Source organism: Peromyscus maniculatus, chromosome 5, assembly GCF_049852395.1.
Source record: "Peromyscus maniculatus bairdii isolate BWxNUB_F1_BW_parent chromosome 5, HU_Pman_BW_mat_3.1, whole genome shotgun sequence".
In the NCBI taxonomy this organism is placed as follows: Eukaryota; Metazoa; Chordata; class Mammalia; order Rodentia; family Cricetidae; genus Peromyscus; species Peromyscus maniculatus.
The window spans coordinates 117,755,993-117,778,966 of record NC_134856.1 but is presented as its reverse complement, the minus strand read 5'-3'; the positions used below and the strand labels follow the sequence as shown (position 1 = coordinate 117,778,966).

Sequence of the window (22,974 nt, the reverse complement as noted above, 5' to 3'; positions counted from 1 at the left end):
CACTAAGGAGTGCTCTTAGGATCAGCTCCAGAAGAAGGAAGGAGGGTTTGGGGCCAAGGGAGAAGTTGGGTTACCAGGCAGTTGCAACAAAAACCTTTGCTGATTGCATGTGGACCTTTAGAGATGGCTAGCTTTTTGTGATTGCCTGATTCCTAACAGGACTGGGCTCTGGGCTTGTGTTGAACAGTTATCAGAGGTGAGTTTTGCCTAGAATGAAACATGAGTCAGGATGAGACAACTTTCGTCAACTTCAATTGGTGTACCTATGACCATTTCCTGTCATCACTCCCAGAGGGGATAAACTTCTGTCATTCCTACATAGGAATCTGGGCACAGATCCCAGAGCTCAGCACAGTGGTATCTGGTGAGATCATCCATGGCAAAGTGGCTCTTTGTTCCCTATGTAATTAAAAAGTACTACACAAGAAAGCAAATTGTTTCAATTACTATATTCATCAAAAAAAACCTCTTAATGATAGAATAACTAGTGGGCATCAATGTGAATTCTTGATATTTCTCTTTTAATTTAGTGAGTTACTTAAATTTGCTATTATCATTCCTTAAGTTGATATTCAAACAATCATAGATGTTGCCAGTTAGAAAACAGTCCTATCTGGCCTCAACATCCTTACTTCCTTAAAGATACACAGTGTTTCAGGCTTGCTCTGTGTTTCCCTTGTCCAACCCCTGCAGCTCTGCTTCTTGATGGCAGAGAGCAGTACCGAGGGATCTAAGTCCTACATGTACTTGTTACCATTTTACCAGCTTTGGGGACTTCCCAATTGACCCTAGGCTACCATGTGTTTTTATCCCTATGCCATGCTTGGGTCAAGTCATGTTCCTTAACCTCTATAAGTCATGTTCCTTAATCTCCATCCTTAATACTTTTCCTGATTCTCACCCAAAAAGACTTAATATGGGTACTATTCAGTAAGAATGCCACTTGAACACCTTTTGAGTCTTCACCAGTGGTCCAGGTGCACTTTATGTTCATGTTGTCATTCAGATGCTGCTGTTGAGCTTAGGACACAAAACAACAAAATGTATTATTTCCATGTTAGGTACAATGGTTGTGCTGTTGGGGTTTCTATTGCTGATAAAACACCATGACCAAAACTAACTTGAAGAAGAAGAAAGATCTTATTTGGTTTACATTTCCTGTCACAATCCATCATTGGTGGAAGTCAGGGAAGAAACTCAGGCAGGAACTTGAAGGTAGGAACTGAAGCAGAAGCCGTGGAGGAATGCAGCTTACTGGCTCAACCTTCCTGTCTTGTTCAGTTTACTTTGATACATACCTGCCTGAGAATGGCACTGCTCACAGTGGGATGGGCTCTTTCACATCAATCATGAAGCAAATGCCCTACAGATTTGCCTACAGACAAACTGATAGAGACATTTTCTCAGTTCAGGTTCCCTCTTCCCTAGATATGTCTAGGTTTGTGTGAAATTGACTAATAAACCAACCAGCACAATGATATTTCAAGATGTGAGGAAACCGAACTGATGGGTTCATAACTAGTCTCTTCCCTTGAGCAGGAACCATAGAAACATCTAATGATTGCTGATCTCAATAACCCAGCCAGGATCCTGAGACTGAGATCTGGAAATGTCTTGGAAAAGCAGAGTCCATATGATGGGAATGAATGACAGAAACACAGTGCCTTTCTGCATTTGATATAATGACCAGAATTCTGCTATGGCACATTGTTCCTTGGAGATATTAAAGCATGAATGCCTATGAACAAAACATGGTGGTGGATGTTTAGACAAAATTCCCTTACTGTGCCACCTTTTCAAAGGAGTGGCTGAGTAGACTTATCATTCATGGACTACCTAATCATCCTCATCTCCCATGCATTAAAAGAAAAAATACTCATCAGCAACCTGATTCAAACAGACCTTGGGCAAATCAGTAGGGGACAAGAGACCAGAGGTAATAAAGGTGATGTCCAGAACAGTTGAGGTCTTCCCAAGGCATCCCTACACAAAGTTCTACTTCTCCAATGTAGGCTGGTTCTTCTTATATGCATGGTAATGATCTTTCCTGTAGCTATGTCCTTTACAAAGACCAGTCTTAAGTGTCATCCCTTGTATGACATACAAGTAAGCAATGAACAACTCATGAAGTAGCTCTGAACATCCGTAGTGAGAAATTAATCATCCACAAGTACTCACTCAACTGCCCTTGGAGGTCTGTCTGTGGGAAGGGCTTGTTGTTGGTGTCCTCAAACATCAGAGCTCTTCACAGCCAGTGTTGCCTTCTTCATGCCTAAGGAGCTGGCGATGGAGTTGCAGCCCATGGCTGATTCTTCCCTGAACTGGTGGCAATTGTACAAACATAGAAATAGAGAGCCTGAGAGCTCCTGTGAAGTGATGTGAGGACCTTAAGAACATCATCTTTGGCATCAAGTGACAAGTAGTAGTTCAGATAAATGCTTTAGTGAAAAGTATGTGAGGACTGATACACCCTTTTCAGCTTGCTTACCCAAGAAACCTCCCAAGAAGGTGGCTGATGTTCTGTCTCCTCTTCAAGCCACCGTTTTACCTAGCACTCCATTGTCAATGAAGCCTGGGGTCCCCCACTAAAGAAACAGAATGTTTGGAACTGAAGAAATGGCTCAGAAATTAAGAGCACCTGCTGCCCTTCCAGAGGGGTGATAAGAATCACATAGAGAGGCAGTAATTGTTAATTAACATTTGCAACCCAAAAGGGAAGTGACTAATGGGAAAATGAATTAACTAAAGGCTAAATTTGGGTAATAGCTAAGAAGAGGATACGGGACTCACAGTAGATCTGGATGGATGGGGGGTGGTACATTAAGGAGACAATCAGGCAGACTCACTGGGATAGACCCTGAAGAACAATGTGCAGAATCTGATTGAGTGGAGAGGTTGGATGTGGCATGAGAGGGTCCTGTGGTTAGGGGCAGACAAGGTGAGTCTAGGCTGGACCTTAGAGAAGGATCTCTTGGACTTTTTATGTTTATTTTTGTTCTAGCGATAATTGGTTGAGTCTGTGGCAATGACAACTCACACTTGCTTGTGTGTATTGCACATACATATTGCATGCCAAAGATGAATAATTGTTGTCAGAATTGGCAGTGATTTGTTCTTGTTCCCGTTGCTGTTGCCATACAATATTAAGAATTGACGTTTGGGCTGAAATGCCCTAAGTTTGGCTTTGCTTTGTGTGGACAAGTTTATTTACTAAGTCTTTTGATGTTATCCTTGCTAGTTGACGGTCCTTCACTTTTTCCCTTACCTTTTTATTGATTCTTTGTGGGTTTCACATCATGCATCCCAGTCCCACTCATCTCTCTGTCCCCTCACTTCTGCCCTCTGACCCTCTAACCTCCCCCCAAAAACAAAATTTAAAAGTAACACCAAAAAACCGAACCAAACCAACAAACAAAAATAAATTAAAAAAAAAATACATTGGTGCAGAAGCTGTAGTGTAGCCTACGTCACACAGTATAGACCCTTTAGTCTTTACTTGCAAATGTTTATTGCAATTAGTAATTGGTCTGGCTCAAGGCCTCTGGCTTCTGCTACACTATGGATACTGGGCCCTCACCGGGACTCCTCTTAGATAGACTATTGTGGCCTTGTGTCATGGAGATCCTGTAGCTTTGGACCTGCAGGTCTGGCCCCTTCACATGCTCCAGCAGTTCATAGATGAGGTGGGTGTTGGAGTAGGCTACCTCATAGCCCTGGTTCTGGGCCTGGGTGGTAGCTGGGCTGCTCAGCCTGCCGGCTTAACGTCATCATCACCACCCAGGCAAGCTCTCCAACACTGCCTCAGCTAACCAATCCAATGTAGCAGACAGCAAGGAGTGGGGCCAGTTCTTTTGTTCTCATACTCTCAGGTCCAGCTTACCTGCACTCACACCACCAGGACCAGCTCTACTGTATTGTCCAGGCAAGGTGCAGGGTCCACTCTCTGGATTGCACTTGATGAGGAGCAGGACTAGCTCTTTCGTTCTCATGTCCCTGAGATTGGCTCTTATGCCTATTGCAGGTGGTAAGGGATGAGGTGGAAGGAATGTTTCCACTGCTCTTACTGTCCCATGGCATACCAGGGAGGGGATGGGGGCAGCTCTTCTGCTCTCATGTGCAGCAGGAATCTTAAAAATTTTTATTAATGAAATCAAACCTGAGGCCGGTTATTGGCTTGAATGCTGGAAGATCAGAGAAACAGAACAAGCCACAGCTTCCTCACCTCGCCAATTCCTCAGCTGATCCTGTTTCCTCAGATTGGAAGCCTCCGAGTCCTCATCCAGAATGAATCTCAGCTGAACTGCTGCTCAAAAGCCTAAAAGCTTAACCAGCCAAAATACTTCTAGTTTCTGTTCTTCACGCCTTATATACCTTTCTGCTTTCTGCCATCACTCCCTGGGATTAAAGGCTCACTTTGTGGGATTAAAGGCGTGAGTCACCATGCCTGGCTCTTTCCAGTGTGGCCTTGAACTCACAGAGATGCAGATGGATCTCTGCCTCTGGAATGCTAGGATTAAAGGCATGAGTGCCACCATTTTCTAGCCTCTGTATCTAGTGGCTGTCCTGTTCTCTGACCCCAGATAAGTTTATTAGGGTGCTCAATATTTTGGGGAACACAATACCACCACACTCATGCCGACAGGCCTGGCTCACCTGCACCCATCACCCTGCCCCTACACCAACAGGGTCAGCTCTAGTGTGCTGCCCAAGCGAGGTGCCATGCCTGCTCTCCCGTGTGCTAAAGCTGGTGAAGGGCAGGGCCAGGTCTCCCACTTTTGTGACCCTGGGGCCAGCTCCCTCACCTGCCTCAGGTGGCAAGGGGTAAGGGGAGAAAGGGCATTGCTTTCCTCACCCATGCCACCACATGACAAATGAGGCAGGGGAGAGGTCAGTCCTCGTTCTCTCATGCCCCGCCCCCGGCCCACTCACCTGAGCCCCCAGCAACAGCTCTGCTGTGGTGCCCAGGTGAGATGCAGGGCCTGCTCTGCCGTGTGCTGCTGCTGGTGGGGGTCAGTGCCAATTCTCCCACTCTCGTGACCTCAGGGCCAGCTCTCCCACCTGCCACAGGTGGTGGGGGAGGGCAGAGGTCATCTCCATATCCACCCAAAGTTGGCTCTGTCTCTCTTATCCCTTGGATTGCTGGGGGTCAGTGTGAGAGGACAGAAAGCAAGAAATATGGGAATACTTTTATCACTTGAAATAGCTGGAACAGCGTGGGATGACATGAGGAGAAAGTCTTAAGTATACAGCTTGGCTCTTGGCTTATGTTATGGAACCCAGTAAGGAACAATAAATCAGCCCTGTGTCACCAATATCCTCTTTTCCCCTCAACATCTCTGCATTCTTAAAGCTCTTGACACTTAAAGATGGACAGAACCACACTCAATAAACCCATACCAGGAAAGTATCACAGGCTACCCTACAACCACTGACAATGTAGGTGAATTTCTGGCCATACTTTTAATGCCACCCTCCACCCACCCAAATGAGTTTTCATAGTGTTAATGTCCACTTCCCTCCCAGCTATGAGAAAAAGCTTTCATCTCATAGCATAACCAATTTATCCAAATGGCCTTTCCTGCAGATACAAACATTCAGCATTATCTCTAATTTCTCCTCTTTGGGCAGAACTCTCATTAATCTGCAATGTCAGAATACAATTGGAGGTCAAGTGATGCTGCAGAAATCTCTATTACCTACCTGCAGTCTTCATGCAACAATCAAAATGATCATTTTCAATAACTTAAGCTAACCTTGTATCTTTTCCTAGTAACTTTTATTCCTATTATACAAGGTATTTATCTATCTATCTATCTATCTATCTATCTATCTATCTATCTATCTATCTATTTATTTTACATCCAGGGTGCAGTTTCCTCTCTCTCCTTTCCCTCTCATCCTATGTTCCCACCTCCCAATCCACTCCTCCTCCATTTCTGTTCAGGAAAGGGCAGATTTCCCATGGATATAAACAAAACATGGCATATCAAGTTGCAGTAAGACTAAGCACCTCTTCATGTATAAAGGTTGGGCAACGTGACCCAATATGAGGAGTAGGGTCCCCAAAGCCAGTAAAAGGGTCAGAGACAGTCTCTGCTCCCACTGTTAGGAGTCCCACAAGAAGACTGAGCTACACAACTATAACATATAAACAGCCACTTTCTTTACTTCCCACGCGGTCACTCACAGACATTAAAATAAATAAATAAATAAATAAATAAATAAATAAATAAATAAATAAATAAATAACACGGGTTTAGTGAGTTTCCTTTGCTGTTATGACATTAGTTATTATGTGATAATGGGGAAAACAGTTCTGTGCTTGGGTCCTGTAATGCCCTTACCAGTCATTATAGTTCAGCTGTTAGTTACACTGGGCATTTTATAGATGGAAGAGACTGGGCAGATAGTTATCAGGACACAGGAATTTGAGTCCAAGTCTGTTTGTACTAGGGTGGTGGCTGGAGGGAGCTGTCAGCCTAGAGCTGGTCTTCTGTTTCCTGGCCCCTGCTTACCCACATAGAAAATACAGGGAACAGATCTGGAGTGAGTTCAGGGTATAGACTGTGAAGTGGAAACTTCTTTAGATTTCAGCAGCAGACGCTTAATTCATAGAACACAGGTGAAGAAACAATCAACTCCAAACAGGTGACATAACAAAGCCACCCAGGAATTGGTGACTGGAATCGACCTTCTCACCCAGAAGGAGAGCCCATGGAGGAGGATGTCTCGCCAAACCCTGAAGCTACCAGCAGGAACAGGAATCACAATGGGGCCAGCAAATAAGAAAAAAGTCATGAAGGAGACTTAGAACCTTACTCCAGATCACAGAAAGGAGGGGTGTGCCGTGCAAGGCAGAGCTCAAAGGGGCCTGGGAATGTGGCTTCTTGTGGACTCAAACAGGGAGGTAGGGATGCAGGTGATGGAATGGGAGCGGCTGGGTGACTCAGGCACAGTACCTGGCAAACATTTCTGCTCCCGTGTAGATAGCAAGGACCCTGATTTCAAACTCTCCAAGACGTCTTGTTCCTTAGGATCAAATCTGCTTTGTGGTGTTATGTTCTGTAACCAACCTTCTCTAAATTGTAGGGCTTCCCTGCTGATTTCCTTTTTTATTTCCTTAAATAATAAAAATAATGTGCTTTCTTTCAAATGAGGCATGTGTGGTTTAAGATAATTTCCAGAAAACTAGCTTTTTATTCAGTAAATTTGGCCCTGCAGTTAACCAAGTGTTTGGAGCTGACTTGCTAGGTAGCCAGATCGATGCTTTGCAGCTCACTCACCTCTCAAGGGTTACAGGACATGACTGCATTCTCTATGGCTAGGTGCCTAGGATCTGTGAACATCTGGAACATTATAGGCACTTCAAATCTCTTTTATTGAGAACCAGATGCTGACCAGGGGTAAGCTTTGGCTCAGTTTTCCTCACTCAATACCAACGTCAGTTTCTGATTAAGTACCGGTGCTTCTGCTCTGCCTCCCTCCAGAGCCAGCTGTGGTCACTCTGCAGCCATCTTTATGTCTCACCTGTATGCTCAGCAGCAATCTGACATGCTTCCCTGTCTCCAGTGTGGTCTCTTCCAGTCACTCCAGCCTGCAGTGGTGTGTCTGAAACAGTCTCACTGGGTCACCAGTGACAGGGACAGGGGCACAGCTCCAATCCCCACTCTCTGTCCCCCTGACACCTAAAGTTCTCTTTTTCCTTAGAGAAAGGAAATTCCTTTAGAGCAGTGGTTCTTAACCGTCCTAATGCTTTTAATACAATTCCCCATGTTGTGATGACCCCCCCAACGAAAACATTATTTTCATTGCTACTTCATAACTGTAATTTTGCTAGTGTTATGAATAGTAATGCAAATGTCTGTGTTTTCCAATGGTCTTAGACAACCTCTGTGAAAGGGTCATTCAATATCCCCCATGGGGTCATGACCTACAGGTTGAGAATCATTGTCTTAGAGAATGGCATTCTCTTTGTTCAGGTGAAAGTAGGGTTCATTCATGGCTTCAACACAGAAAAGAATTCCAGGATGAGCCCGCAAGGATCAGAACAGGAGTTTATTAAAGACATCTTTATGTTGGCAGAAGTTTCTGTCCCATAAGCTGCTCCCAAGTAACTACACAGAAGCTTAATAATTATAAATGATCAGCCAATAGCTCAGGCTTGTTACTAGCTAACTTTTACATCTAACCCATATTTCTTATCTACTCTTTGCCATGTGGCTTGGTACCTTTTCTTGCTACAGCTTGTCCATTTTGTTTCTCTCTGAGTCTGCTCTAGGCTCCTCAGACTCTGCCTTCTTTCCCCCAGCATTCTCAGTTTGGCTTTCCTGCATAACCTTATCCTACTCAGTGATTGGCCAGTCAGCTTCTGTATTAAACCAATCACAGTGATATATAGTCACATAGTGTAAAGGACTATTCCACATCTTTTCCATAGATCTTAAGCACAGGGATTAAAAGATGGATGGATGCACAGAGAAAGAAAGAAGCAAAGCTAAGTGCGGGTGTGGGCTCCTCAAGGTGGGGAATCACTTCGCATTTTGTGAACAATTTTTCTGTAAACAAAGCTGTAAGTGTATTTACAAAGGGTATTGTCCAGACTTATGAATGAGAAGGGAGTGCTGAGGACTCAAGGTTGCAGATCCTGTGTAAGCGCGGTTTATTTACTGAGTTTGACATTTTTTTGTTTGAGATGTCTGTAGAAAAACAGACTTCCTCAGTAGGCGATTTTTTGTTTTATCAGTGGTGCCTGTAATTGCTGGCCTTTTCCAGTAGGAAAAGTAGATTTGATCCTAGAATTCAGTGCCCCTGGCCTTCTCTCCCAAGCTTTTCTTTCTATGTCTTCACAATTTCATTGTCTTTCTATCCAGTCTCAACTAAACCATAGGAAGCAGTTCAGTTTTTTGAGAAGTCCATATCCAGCCTCTCCCAAGGATACAGCCCAAACACCTTTGCACATGGTCAAACGTCTCGCAGTTCTTGCCTTTCCAGGTCAGCTGCCTCCTTTGCCACACAATTTTGAGTTCTTTTTCTTCCCCCGATGTACCATGCTTTCATTCGCCTTCTGCTACTAAGACTTCTCCCTACTTTGTCCACTGTGTGAGTTCGCTTTCTTGGCAAGATAGCTGACATAAACAACTGAAAAGGAGAAAGACATATGGACTAATGGTATCAGAGGTTTCTGCCCATCACAGTGAGGAGGGTGTTGTTGGAGGGGATAGGCTCATGTATGCCCATTCAAGTGGAGGCCAGAGGAGAACTGTGCCTGTGTACCCATGCAAATGCAAGTAGGCTGGTGCCATGTCTTAGCAACTAGGTACTCCACCATCACATCTACCTTTATGATTATATCCCAAAGCCATTTTCTCTGGGGGCTTTCCTTGGATATCCATGACATTATTAGCCACCGCCTTTTCTGGGTTATCCCTCTGTCTTCCTCTGGGCTAATTATCCCAGCAGAGTCTTGGAACCATGCTGGTTCCATAGATACTTCACAAGATTGCATCTTACTTCAAAAGAAGGTTAGTGACTTAGAATTCTCTGAAAGGAAAGTGAAATATAGTTAAGGAACACCATCCACCTTATATTAAGGCAGGGTCTCTCTTAGCCTGGAGTTCACCAATAGCTTGGGTTGGCTGGTCAGTGAGCCCTGGAGATCCACATGTCTATATGACAAGTATGCACCACCACATCCAGTATTTTTTAACTCATCATGTTAAACACATCACATGTACTTTGCCAAGTGAGCCATCTTCCCATCTCTGACACTTTATCTGGTGCTGGACATAGAACCGGAGCCTTGTACGTACTGAACATGCATCCTAACACCAAAATGCACCCCCAACTTTGAACACTTGTAACTCCCTCCTTTGGGTTGCTACCACCCATGACTTCTCTACCTTATTGACTTTTTTTCTGGTAGTAGTGTCATATTTTTACAGTTGCTAACCTAGAAACTAACAATTGCTTAAAGACCTATGAAATCCTAGTCCCTAGGAACTCCTGCATGGTCCTGAGATTGTAAGAACAAAATTCACTTTCCTTTACAAGGCTGTTATGTTCAGGCTTCCAGTCTGCACATGCATCGTGCTGTCGGTGTAAGATTTCTAGAGCCTGTTTGGAGATAGATTGATTTTTAAAAATGGGAAAGATGGGTCTAGGGAAGAGCAAATGATTTCAATGGGATATGAATTAGCTTCATGAAACTCACCCTTCTAGGTGGAAGCAGGCTGCATTCCTGAGTTCTTTAGAGACCGCCAGGTCAAAAAGGGAAAGGAATGGAAATGCGAGTCTGTGTTTCTTGTGTTTGCAGTGGATTGATGGATTGAGGCAGACACTTAATCCAGAATTTCCACATTCCAGAATTTCCACAATCCTTGAAATGTTCTTCAAGAGTGTGATCCAGCCAAGTCCCAGTGACATTTATGGGGCCATACTTAGTGTGAAGCAATGAGGAATTTTACAGGTTTTCTACAGATGGTAAGAACACGTCATAGTTCAGTTTAACAGGAGAAATGGATGTTTAAGTGGATATCAAAGAAGATAGGATTTTTCTTGGACTTTTCTGGTAGTTAAGAACTACTCAAATGGCTAAGCATTTACATTTAACAAGTCTAGCATGTTAGATAAAATAGTCTTAAAGGTGACCTGCCAGAAAGGTGGCAAAAATGTGTATGTCCTGAGTTACTGACTTCATTCTAAGGATTGATTGTGATTGACAAAGTGTTTTCTGGCCTCAAAGAAAATTTGCCAAAAAAAAAAAATGTGTGATATAAAACTAGAATGGGGACTATTTGGGGCTAGAAGGAAACAGAGAGAGATGGGAGAGAGACCAAGACATGGCAACAGTTGAATATGTTGGTAGATATGACCAAAGTATCCAATGAACAGTATAGAAAGTTAATGAAGTCCATTCTTTTCTGCCTTGTGTGCTATGAATATATGCTAACAAAACAATAATGTACAAAGGAAAGCCAATAATTAAAGTAAACCTATGCTCATTTTTGGATATCTTGAAGAGAGAGCACCAATTTTAAGTGGGTGTGAAGGAATGCAATTTGTAATTACAAGGGTGAGTTTCTTTTCAGGTCTAGCTGCAAAGGCGACATTGTTAAAAATAAAGTGAGGATTGTTTGGGGGAACCTCTGTTTATTGCTTCCCTTTTCCTTGCTTTCATTCTCCTTTAACATAAAATTGTGCAATTTGAGCAGGAAAATGTCTCCATGGGCACTATGCACTGTTAGCAAACATATGCGTGGGAATCACCTGGGAAGAACTGGGTTTCACCCCTAGACCTGGCCGGTGACAGCCATGCATGCTGATGGATGGGTGTTCCAAGCCTGGCCTGATGGTGGTCTCTAAAACATGCTAACTCCTGAGGGTGAGAAGCTATTTAGTGAGATGAAATACTACTCTGCCACAACTTCCTCCCTCACAATTCAATCATGGAAAATCCTTCCCCAGCGCTGTCACTGAAATCATTACACTCAGAATTAAACATGGTGTAATGGAGCCGCTGACAAGACCCTGAGGTCCTATTGACATGCCAGGTCTCACATTAATAACCAGCTTTCTGTATAGTGGAAAGGAAAAGACCTGCAAATTGGGGCTTGTTTTTGCCTCCCTTTGGAACTCATGTAATGACTGCCTGTTCCTGATTCGTTTTCAGATGTTGTTCTGCAGCCACGTGACTTATCAAGTTAACATGGCTGCTCAGCCTTCTCCCTTCACTGCCCAGCCTTACTTTAAGAAAGCAAACCTAATCTGTACCAGCCCAAGCCTCCATGCCTTCCTCTCGGCCAGCTCTGCCTTCTCATCCCTTTGATTCATACCTCTGGTGCACACATCTGTTATCCACCACTACAAATTGGCTCCTCGTCTTTTCCCTCATATTTCTTCCAGTTTTGCAGCTTTGTTTTTTCCCCTTCTTCCATAGTCCCTAGTTCTTTCTAGCACCTTCCACCTATTCCGCGAAGTCAGTAAGATGCAGAGCAATGAGAGCAGTCTTCCCAGTGAATGATAGTGGCCCAATCTTTATTTCCCCTTCTACCGAGTTAGGTGACATCCATGCCTAGCTATGGATGGACCCATGAATGCCCAGACCTTGTTCAGTCATTCATAGCTACTGTGAGTTATTGGCTGCATCTTGCCTCCCCCAAATGGCATTTCAAAGCCTTTCTTCTATTTTCTGGCTCTCATTTCTTTCTGTCCTTTCTTCCACAGTTTTCTGCAAGCCGTAGAGGAGATGGAAGAAATGACTTGTCTGAGGTTAAGCATGCATCTATCACTTAGTCTCAGCACCTAACTTTTGCACTCATGAATCTCCGCATTCACCACTGTGTTCACTACAAAGAGAGACTTCTCTGATTAAGGCTGAGAATAACACTTATCCATGGGTACCAGCATAAGTATTTAGAAGAAAAGCTTGGCATTGTGGGAATTAAGCTCTATAGCAATACTCGACTCCCCTCTAGAGCCCATGATTTCCCTCACCATGAGTTTTCAACAAGGTTTATAAGCATATATTCCCTACCCTGGAATGTGTCTCAAATTTAATCAGAGAGTGGTTAGTTACCCTCATAATAGTCATACCACTATTGCGTAATGGGCACATCTTTCCTGGCAGATTTGTCTCATAGATCATAGATTTCAAAGCCATTTGGAAATGCCATACATTTCAAATCTATATAGGCATTTGGTGGCATCAGCTTCTAGAAGGACTATAGTGATTGAATTACAGATCACATTTACCTGAAAAGATTGTCTTTAATTTCTACACTTCGTCCAGAGACAGTGATGGCCTCTGGAGAGTAGCCTATGGAGAGGAGGAAACTTCACCCTAGCATGCACAAGGAAGAGGGTTGTGCAGGAAAAGGAAGGCTGGGGGAACACGGGAAGACAGACAAAAGTTACGAAACATGCTCTTAAAGGTAAATTGATGCAGGAACTCCTTGGAGGCAGAGCCAGTGTATTCCCAAGAGTATCTCATGTTTAGACAAAATCTGCAATACTCAGATTGTGGCTTCTTGGCAAAGAACTATGTGTGAGTCTTTATTGGGTTATGATCAGTATATGTGGTACTTGTTCTGAGTTGTGATTAACTGAATCTCCTGACACACAGAAAAGCACCAGGAGCCTAATCTTTCTCCCCAGTATAATACCTCCTATTCATATCATTATTTTTATTAAAATTAAGCAACCTTATAGAATTGCATAGCAGTAACCTAGGAAACTACTTCCTTTTGAATGCTCTTATATATTCCTATTAAATGACTCTGTTCAGACCTTGGTCACTAGAGAAGCTGAAGTTAGCTTTGTTTCTGGAATTTCCCATATGCTGTATATATAACAATTGAAGTAAATAAACTTTACTCTGGAAGATTTCTATCTGCTCCCAACCCAAATAATTTACAATCTTACTTGACTCATATCTTTTTTTTCAAGTCAAGGAAAAAGAGATTTATTCTATTTTAAAACAGCTATGAATTTGATCTTTCCTGTAAATTACACAGCAAATTAAATTATAAGCCAAGGAGTTAAAGAATTATGTGAGGTTAACTTTCTATTTATAGCTTTGAAAGTCAGAGGAAATTTAGTTCTGAGGTTAAAGACCATGCAATAAGGATTTGATCCAAAATGGGAGTAATAAGGGGAAAATAGCATATGCCTTGAGATATCTTATGCATAAACTATGATGAGCCAGGAAATATAACAAAATGACATCCTGTTTAATCTGCAGTTAAAGTAACAGCTTAAGATTTTAAGGTATTTGTTATACATGATAAATTATGTACTAAGGATTTTACATCGACCTGGGCCTGGTGGAACAAACCTGTAATCCTAGCTACTCAAGAGGGACTAAGGCAGGCCAGTTTGCAAGTTCAGCGCTATCCTTGACTATAGACTGAGTGAGACCCTACAACAAACAAATGAACAACAGATAGACACCACTCAGGATAAAGCATTTCAATGAATTGTTTTATCCCTTCTGCCTGTGAACTCATTAGTACGACCACTATTTCCCCCACTTATCGATGAAGATAAGGACAAGAGAATAAGAATGTGGAAGATCCCAGGTTGCCCAGGTGAGAAGCAGCAAAGCCAAGATTTAAAGTCAGCTCACTTTCCAGGGTGACTTCTGTTCTGAACCCTAGCCCGTGGTGTAAGTCTCGGGCACCAGCGGGCTGGCAAAGAACACACGCTTAGGTTGAATATAAAAATGGCTGCATCTGAATAACCTGGAAGTGTAACCCATTACAGGGGATAGTTTAACAAATACAATGAATAGACAGAGAATATTGGCCTCCGACCCTAAAGACAATGATGTATACTTATAGTAGTAGTATTTTAAAGTATTTTTTTATTAAAAACTATTATAACTTTTAACAGTAAAATTTCAAGTCCTGATAACTCCAAGGTACTGTATAACCCCAAGGTACTGTTTTGCACTCACATTGGTGTTTGTATGTCATGATTGAATTCATGGTCTAACTAATGGTGTGATTTGAATATAATTTGTCTCCTCCCAAATACATGTTAAAATTTCATCTCCATTATGAGGTATTACAAGAGTTGAAACCTAATCTGAGTATGGGAGCCTTTGGGAGTAGTCAGGTTTAGATAGGGTCTTTAAGTCCTACCCTTAAAATTAAACACTTGTGATTTCATAACAAGAGAAAGAGAGCATCCTTGTGACCCCCTGAGCTTGTCAGGATTGGTGTGACCCCAAGAAACCTCTTTTCTTTTAAGTAAATTACCCAGTCTGTGCTGTTATAGGACCAGCAACAGAAAACAGGCTGAACTATCAACCAACAAAGAAATATCTTCCCAAGAAGTGTTATCTTTGTAATGTTTTTATTAGTCATGGCAAATTGGAGCCCTGAAGAAATTAGGAGAATCAGCTAATATCACGCCTCTTGGCAGCAGAAGTGGTATTTATTCTAAGACTTCAAATCTAACAGCATTTTCCCCCTTCAGCCACAAGATTACAGAGTTGGAACAAGAGGTCTGAGAAACGTTTTTATCTTCCATTCTTTCCTTCTCCGCATAGGTCGCTACCCTCAGGAGAACAAGGGCACCTACATCCCAGTACCTGTAGTGAAGGAGCTGCAGAGTGGCAAGTGGGGGGCCAAGGTCATCATGAATGAGGACAGGTCTGTGCGGCTTTCCATCCAGTCTTCCCCTGAATGCATCGTGGGAAAATTCCGCATGTATGTTGCAGTCTGGACTCCCTACGGCATCCTGCGTACCCGCAGAGACCCAGAAACAGACACATACATTCTCTTCAATCCTTGGTGTGAAGGTAAGGGGCAAGTACTCATCTTGAAAAGTTCCCACGGTCCCAAAGCATCTCCTTGGAAGGAGTAAAAAGGGTTACTCCAAGGGACTTGTCCCTTTCTGACTCTATTAGCTACTTTTTGTGTCATGAGACCAAATACATGCCAAGAAGCAACTTGGAGGAATGATTTATTCTGGCTCATCACTGAGAGCAAAGTTCACCGTGGCAGGGGTGTAGTGGCCAGTCACAGTACCGGCGCAGTCAGGAAGTGAAGAGAGATGATTGCCAGAGCTCAGCTGGAGTTCTTTCCCCCATTTTATACAGTCTTGGTTCTCCCCCACCGGATGGTGAGACCACATCTAGGGCAGGGCTTTCTGGCCTCAGTTAAACCTCTCTGGAAATGTCTCTTAATGGTTCTAAGTCCAGTGAAGTTGGACTAATCATCACCCTAACGTACACTGTTTTCTCAAGATTGAAAGTGTGAAAGATCCATGATTTACTCCCCCGTATAAGTGAAATGAATGCTGCTGCACACTTACTTCAGGAATTAATTAAAGATTGTTCAAAGTTGCACGGTGGGCTCATTATGGACCTGTGGTGTCATCTCAGTATATTATTTGTTCTATAAGCAAAGAAAAAAATGACTAATTAAACTCAGCTTTCAAAACTAATAGAACCCAAGACTCTACTTAAAAAAAAAATAAAGACAACTATGTAAATAGCAGAACTAACTTCATCACCCTAATTCAGGAACAGAAAGCTTAAAGGATCCCACATAGTTACTTTTCTCATGATAGGTCTACATTTTACAAACAGTTGGCCTGCAAATACAGATAGGCAATGATATTTTAACATAATATTATTTAATCTCTAATGTTATTTTGAATTATTTCCATATGCTGCAGAAACTTAACCTAGTTATATTTAGATTACTGAGTTGGGGTCATTGAGTTCTTTACCAAGTCAACTTAAAACCTCAAATTACATAGGATTTTCTCCTGTTCCCATTTATGCCATTTCATTGCCCCCAGCTGCTTCCATACATGATGTGGGGCTGAGAGTGGCATCTGGTATTAGATCTGTAACAATGAAGCAGTTTGAGATCTAAGAGTTGAAAGCAAGAAACCACTCATATTAGCCTATTAGAGTTGGATTATCACTCCCCAAACATCTTCCAAACGTGAGTCTGTGCTATTTTTTTATTTTGCATAACCATTTGTTTGAAAAAGTTGCTTTGAGTCTAGATTTTTATGATGTAGATGTAGACAATGGTAGGACAACAATGTTTTCTACTTCTGTTAAACATATACCTAGATCTCTGTCCTTTCACTTAACTCTTCCAGGGATCTTGGCACATGGAACCTAGCGGATCCTGTACTCCCACCCACCAGCTCTCATCATCACCTACTCAGCACTCATATATATATATGTATATATATATATATATATATATATATATATATATGTACATACATATATACATATATATGACTCATATTCAAAGTTGATGTGAGCAAGAGATATCACTTGGGCCATGTGTAGCTCAAAGATGGAGTCCTGTTTATAGAAATCTCATCAATTATATATAAGGTATTTTGAACTGAGACATGGTGTGCTATTTGCGGAGATGGGGAATAGAGGTGCCAACTAAGAGGCTGAAAATGAATTAGCAGTGATAGCAGAAATGACCTGCAAGTATGCAGATCTCAAGAGAAGAGTCAGAGTGCATTTGAGAGTTATCCAGACCTAGAGAAGTCACCTGGACAAGGGAAGAAAGACAATGTAGGACTAACAGCATTTAGGAGTCCCGTAGAGAAGCTAGTAAAGGAAAATAAGACTGAGACATATGTAGAAGGGCTAAGAAGTTAATATTTTACAAGTCCACATTTACACAATTAGTCAAGAAGTTGTAACTGATTTTCTTTGCACTGAAAATAGACAGTCATAGGCTTCATGTAATTAATTACCCAGGATGTTTGAGGAATGACATGATCTACCCAAAGTTTAGTTTGTCACAGCTTTATGGATTGTCTCATCCATGTACTGTGTGGTCACTCCCCTTGAGAAAAAAAAAATGTGTTAGTGGTTTTGCCTGGCATAATGATTTCCCAGATGGGCTCCCCGGAGGTAAAGACTCGTAATCCAACTGCTTCACTGCTCTCTGGATCTGCTCTTGTTTGTGTGGTAAACAGTGTCTAGGTACTTCCATTCAGAATGTTGCTTTGTGACAAGGTGTCCTGTGCCCTATATACCCTGTCACAACACAGGGACCTCCCCTTGAATCTCTGTGCAGAGAGAGAATTGAAGGAAGGTGAAACTAAAACTAGAGAGACCCATTTGACAGCTGCGCTTCAAGACAAAGACGGCAAAGGATTTAACTGCAGTGGAGGCAATGGAGCTGAAAAAAGGAAGTGGAGGGGAGATCAGTTTTGGACTGAGAACACTGGTTGCAGAGGAATTAGAGATTAGTGGAGAAATAGAGAGAAGAGGTAAGGAGAGATAACTAGATGTCTATTCTGGCCAACCAAGTGGAAGACAGTGATGTCTTTGAAACTGGGAAGGCTGGAGAGGTGGAAGGGATATTGTAGGGACATTGAGAAATGATAATACAGTGGTATCTGTAAGACATCCAACTGAAGGCATCAAGTAAGCATTAGAATCATAGGATACAGAACTTAGAGGATATGACTGAGGTAGCCATGAAAATATTATATCATCAAGAGCAAGAGCAGACAATTAGAGTAACAAAAGCATGAACGAAGTAGACTGGGAAGGAATGGCCAGTGGTCTTAGGAAATCAAAAGAGCAAAGAGTCAAGTATCTTGGCTGGATCAAGAGGACTGCAGTTAACTGTTGAGTATTGCTGCAGAGGTGAATTGGTGAAGGAAAGAAGGGAGTTGTTCTTTGTGGAAATATGATAGCACTGTGATCTCAGAGAGGATGAAGCCACTGAAGCAATGGGGCAGAATCCAGGGAGATGGACTACAGCATATAGGCAATGGGTACTGACATCTTACTTAAGACATTGGGGTGGTAGGCAGAGGGATGACTCAGCTGTTAAGAGTACATACTGCTCTTGCAGAGGACGAGTGTTCAGTTCCAAGCACCCACTTATAGGAGGCTCAAAGCCACCTTTAACACTAGCTCTAGGAGGAGCCAATGCCTCTGGCATCTGTAGGCACCTGCACATAAATATATGCATATATCCACACCAACACACACATACACACACACACACACACACACACACACACACACACACACACACACACACACACCACACGTGTGTCTCTGTGCAGATATTCTGTTGTGGTTGCACTACAGCCATCCTGGGCTTAAGGTTTTTTCCAAAGATTCTTGTGTTATTCCTGAAGCCGTAGTTGGAAAACATTGGCTCTAGAGGCAAATCATCCTGGGCAGGGAGGGGCAGGTGAAGGGTGTGAGAGAGGTGGCCCAGGCCCACTGCACTGAGAAGTCATGTGTTGAGGGAATGAGGAAGGAACAGAGAGCTAGTCTTCAGAGGAGCAGAAGGTAAGCTTGTTGTAGAAGTCCAAGTGGGTCGGTCCCCTGTCTGTCTTCCTGAATGCAGGGAATTGGCCATAGACACCTTAATCCCTTGGCCTGTGGAAACCTAAATGTTTCTACAAATCCCTGGAGGGTTTCTACCTTCCTGATCATCTATGTCTCTAGAAATCCGGTTACTCATCTGCTGACCTCTGGGAAACTCAGCCCTTCCTCAGATTCAGCATTGACATCAAAAGTGGCCACACAAATTCATCTGCCTCCTCCAGGTTTTGGTTTCAGTTCTATCTGCAGATAAGAGGCAGGTGGGAGGGGTCTTCTCAGGGGTTCTCAACCCTAGAGTCACCTCAGAACTCGTTCCCACAGACTAAACAGGTCAGGGACTGTGCTTCAGATTTTGTATGTCTCGCTAGTTCCCAGCTAAGCTAATGCTCACAGGTGGAACCACATTAGAGAACTGGGGGGGGGGGGGGGTTATGTAATACTCACAAGACCATAGCATTGCAACCCCGAAGGGTCTCGCCTACTCACAAAACCATTAGCTCCTCCTTGAATCTAATCTCAGTCTTTCTCACCTCACTGCCTCTTCCTGGTCTCCCTCCCCTATTTACCTCCCCTCCCCTCCAAACTCTTCTCTCCGAGGGTCTCCCAGAAGCAAACTCTTTCTTCTCACATGGAGAGGGACTCACTGGGCAGCTTTTCTGTTTGATTGCTATGTCCATCTTTTGTGGAACTGCATGCCTTTGGATAGCCATTCCCTACAGAAATTATCCAGTGCTAACATTTAAGACAGTTTCTTAAGCACCTTCTCTCGATGTGCACTGAGGACTCTCATGGGAAGGTGTCTGAAACAGGAGTGAGAGGTCCCATCATTTCATTGGTTGTGTGACTTTTCAGCCTGGCACCCAAGGCATAACCCACAAAGGAGTTCTGTATGAAGATCCTCCCACATACACTAAAGGGACCCCAGGGACTGGTAATCACGGCACTTATGTGTGTGTGCATGCTGGTGCATTAACAGGGGATTCACTGAGTCCCTAGAAAGTGGGTCATAAAAGGGATGGGCCTTGGCACAAGTGGAAAAAATAACAAAGAAGATAAAGCTGTGGAAACAGAGTTAGGTGCATCAAGGTACTGGCCATAGGACATACCAGGTGTGTCAGGGAGGACTAATGTGGCAGTGCCCACTGGGTTGACAAATTGCACCAGCACACACATTTGAGAGAAAATATTCAGCTGTGCTCCTGCGGGCCCTTCTGACTGCTTCACATTCATAGGCAATTTATCCTCCTTAATCACCAAATCATTAATGGGGATCGATAGCAAAGGCAGCCTGGTGGGGGCAGGGGTGGATGCAAGGAGAATTCCTGCACAGTGTTGAAGTTAATATTGCCACCAGAGCTTCTAGTCTGTTCTAACAGGGAGCTCTTCCCTGATGTGGGACTCAGAACTGCTCTCACAGAGGAAGCAGAAGCAAGTTGGGCATTTATTGTGAGTTTGTCTTGTCTGACCACCAAGGAACTATGAATTATTGAATGTATTTCACTATTTAAATGTCAAGTGTTCCATTTTAGCAGTGTGACATCACTGTCAGTGAGTGGGTTCTGGAAGATTTAGATTTCTAGTGATTTTGTCTAGTACTCTGGGTCAGTATTTAGTGTTTATTTGGGTCATATCAGTATTTGTATTGACTATACATTTCAGAGGGTCCTCCTCTCTTGACAACTTGTCCCCATCCTTAACTGTCCCTTGCCTAATTTAACCTCACATTCCCAGCACCCCACAAAGTGCCTAGGTACATAGTTAATGCTTCACAAACATTTATAGTAGTTATTTAATAACTCCAAGGAAAAAGATGTAGGTTCACCAAACCATATCATCACCACAGATCAGGCATAAGTGTAATGTCACACCTTAACATATTGTAAAGAGAAAAAAAATATGGGGGACAGTGGTTGAAGAACATGTCTGAAAAATATGTATGCAGATTTCTCTATCAGTCTCCAATACCAAGTTAGCTTCTAGGATTTTTGCCTCATTTATTCTATAAAAAATTTACATTTCCTTTAAAGCGAGTAATTTGAATTAATTTGATGTAAAGAAATTAATGCTTGCCATTTATTGGATATTTTTGCTAGAGATGAATAAATATGGCCAGCCTGTATTTTATTATTAAATCCACCTTTTGACTACTTGCTTAGTAATTACACATGGTCATTAAGACCCTTCAGTACAGAATGGACTGGGATTCTCAGAGGAATCATGACAAATAGCCCCTGCTCATGGAGGCCCTTGAGCCCACATTCCAAATTCAGACCAGAGCCATTTGTAGGTCGTATGTCTTGCCTGTGGCCATGACAACACAGTAATCTATGCACTGTACAACAACACTGCTTACTCATTTGCAGATATTAAGGGCACAGGTCTTAATTCAGCACTAGGGACAGGCAATGGGAATGACTGAATTTTGACCCCATAGAGGTCCTAACAGGTTTGACAAGTGAGGAGCTAATAAAATCTAATTACAAATATAAAAACAATAGTGACAAAATAAGTCAGGGCCAAACAAAAGCATAAAACAGGGCCCTCTGACCAAGTTAGAATTGAAAGCAGGGCAAACAGTGGCTCGTAATTAGCTCTTAGACCACCATTATGTAGTAGCCTGCTAGTTATCAGATCAGCTCTTAGAATATTATAATGCATGTGTTTACCTAATCATGACCCAAAAGCCCACATGATGGACAGGTAACTCTGGCTCTACATGGCAGTACAGCAGGGCCTGTGGGCAAAATCCCAGAGCATGCACATGGCTTCAACCCTCTTTGAGGTTCTAGACTCTACTTTGGTTATGGAAATTACCCTCCATTTTCTTTTTCTTCATTCTTTTCTCATATAATACACCACACACACACACCTCAGCTTCCTCTCTCTCCCTTCCTCCCATTACCCCCATGTCTCCTCACCCCCAGATCCACAACTCCTCCATTTCTGCTCAGAAAAGAGCAGGCCTTCCAGGGATATCAACCAAATCAGTCAGGGATCTTACATATCAAGTTGCAATAAGACTAGGCATAAACCCTCATATCAAGGCTGGATGAGGCAACCCAGTAGGAGGAAAAGGGGTTCCAGGAGCAGGCAAAGGAGTCAGAGACATCCCCACCCCCACTGTTAGGAGTCCTACAAAAACACCAAGCTAAACGACCCAGCATGTCTGCAGAGGGCCTAGCTCAGACCCATGCAGGCTCCGTAACTGTCACTTCCGTTTCTGTGAGCCCTCATGAGCCCTGCTTGGAAATTACTCTTGATGAGAAAAGGATGAAAGCTAAATCACTCATTCTACAATCTAAGCCATCCCTTCTTTTCATACCAAGTTGTGGTGATACTTTATTTGTGCTCTAATAAATAAAGCTTTCTTGGAGATCTGAGGAAAAAGCCAGCCACTATATTAAACATAGCAGTCAGGCAATGGTAGCACACACCTTTAATCCTAGCATTCAGGAGGTAGAGATTCATCCGGATCTCTGAGTTCAAGGCTACACTGGGAACAGAGCCAGACATGATGGCACATGCCTTTAAATTCCAACACTAGTTAACCATAAAGGTCTGGAGGTCTGTACAGACAGACAGGAAGTGAGAGAACTAGGCAGAACGAGGAAGTGATACAGCTGGATGGAGAGAGGAAATGAGATGGCAGGGACAGAAAGGATATGGGCCTGAGTATGCAGGAAGTGGCTCTCTTTTGGGATGAGGATTTCCTAGAATAAGAACTTGTGGCTGTGGCTTGTTCTGCTTCTCTGATCTCTCAGCTTTCACCCCAATATCTGGCTCCTGGTTTTTTATTAATAAGACTGTCTAGCAACTCATCTTACACCAAGTTAGCATCATTTGATGTGGCCCTGCAATCAAAAGAGGACCCAAGCAGCTCACAGGAACATTTCTACAAGATAATTCTGGAAGGAGTAAAAGTGAAAGAGTCTAATCCAGAGTTGTATTCCTGCATTGGCTTGTCTTTATGTCTATGGGAAAATTTCCACCCTCTTCAAAGTATGTTCATAGGTTGAATCTTCCTAGCTTGTGTGTTTTGGAAAATGTGACCTTTGGGTTTGGTGATGCACACAGGTAATCCCAGCATGAGGGAAGATGAAACAGAATTGCCAGTTCAAGGCCATCCTGGG

General features: G+C 42.9%; 1 protein-coding gene across 1 annotated transcript in view; it reads left to right on the top strand.

Moving 5' to 3' along the window:
- Positions 1-22,974, top strand: part of F13a1 (coagulation factor XIII A chain) — a 163,024-nt gene that overhangs the window by 31,619 nt on the left and 108,431 nt on the right. Inside the window, exon 4 of the mRNA XM_006972773.4 lies at positions 15,050-15,301. Coding sequence (XP_006972835.2) covers positions 15,050-15,301 — 252 coding nt within the window. The remainder of the gene's footprint in view (positions 1-15,049; positions 15,302-22,974) is intronic.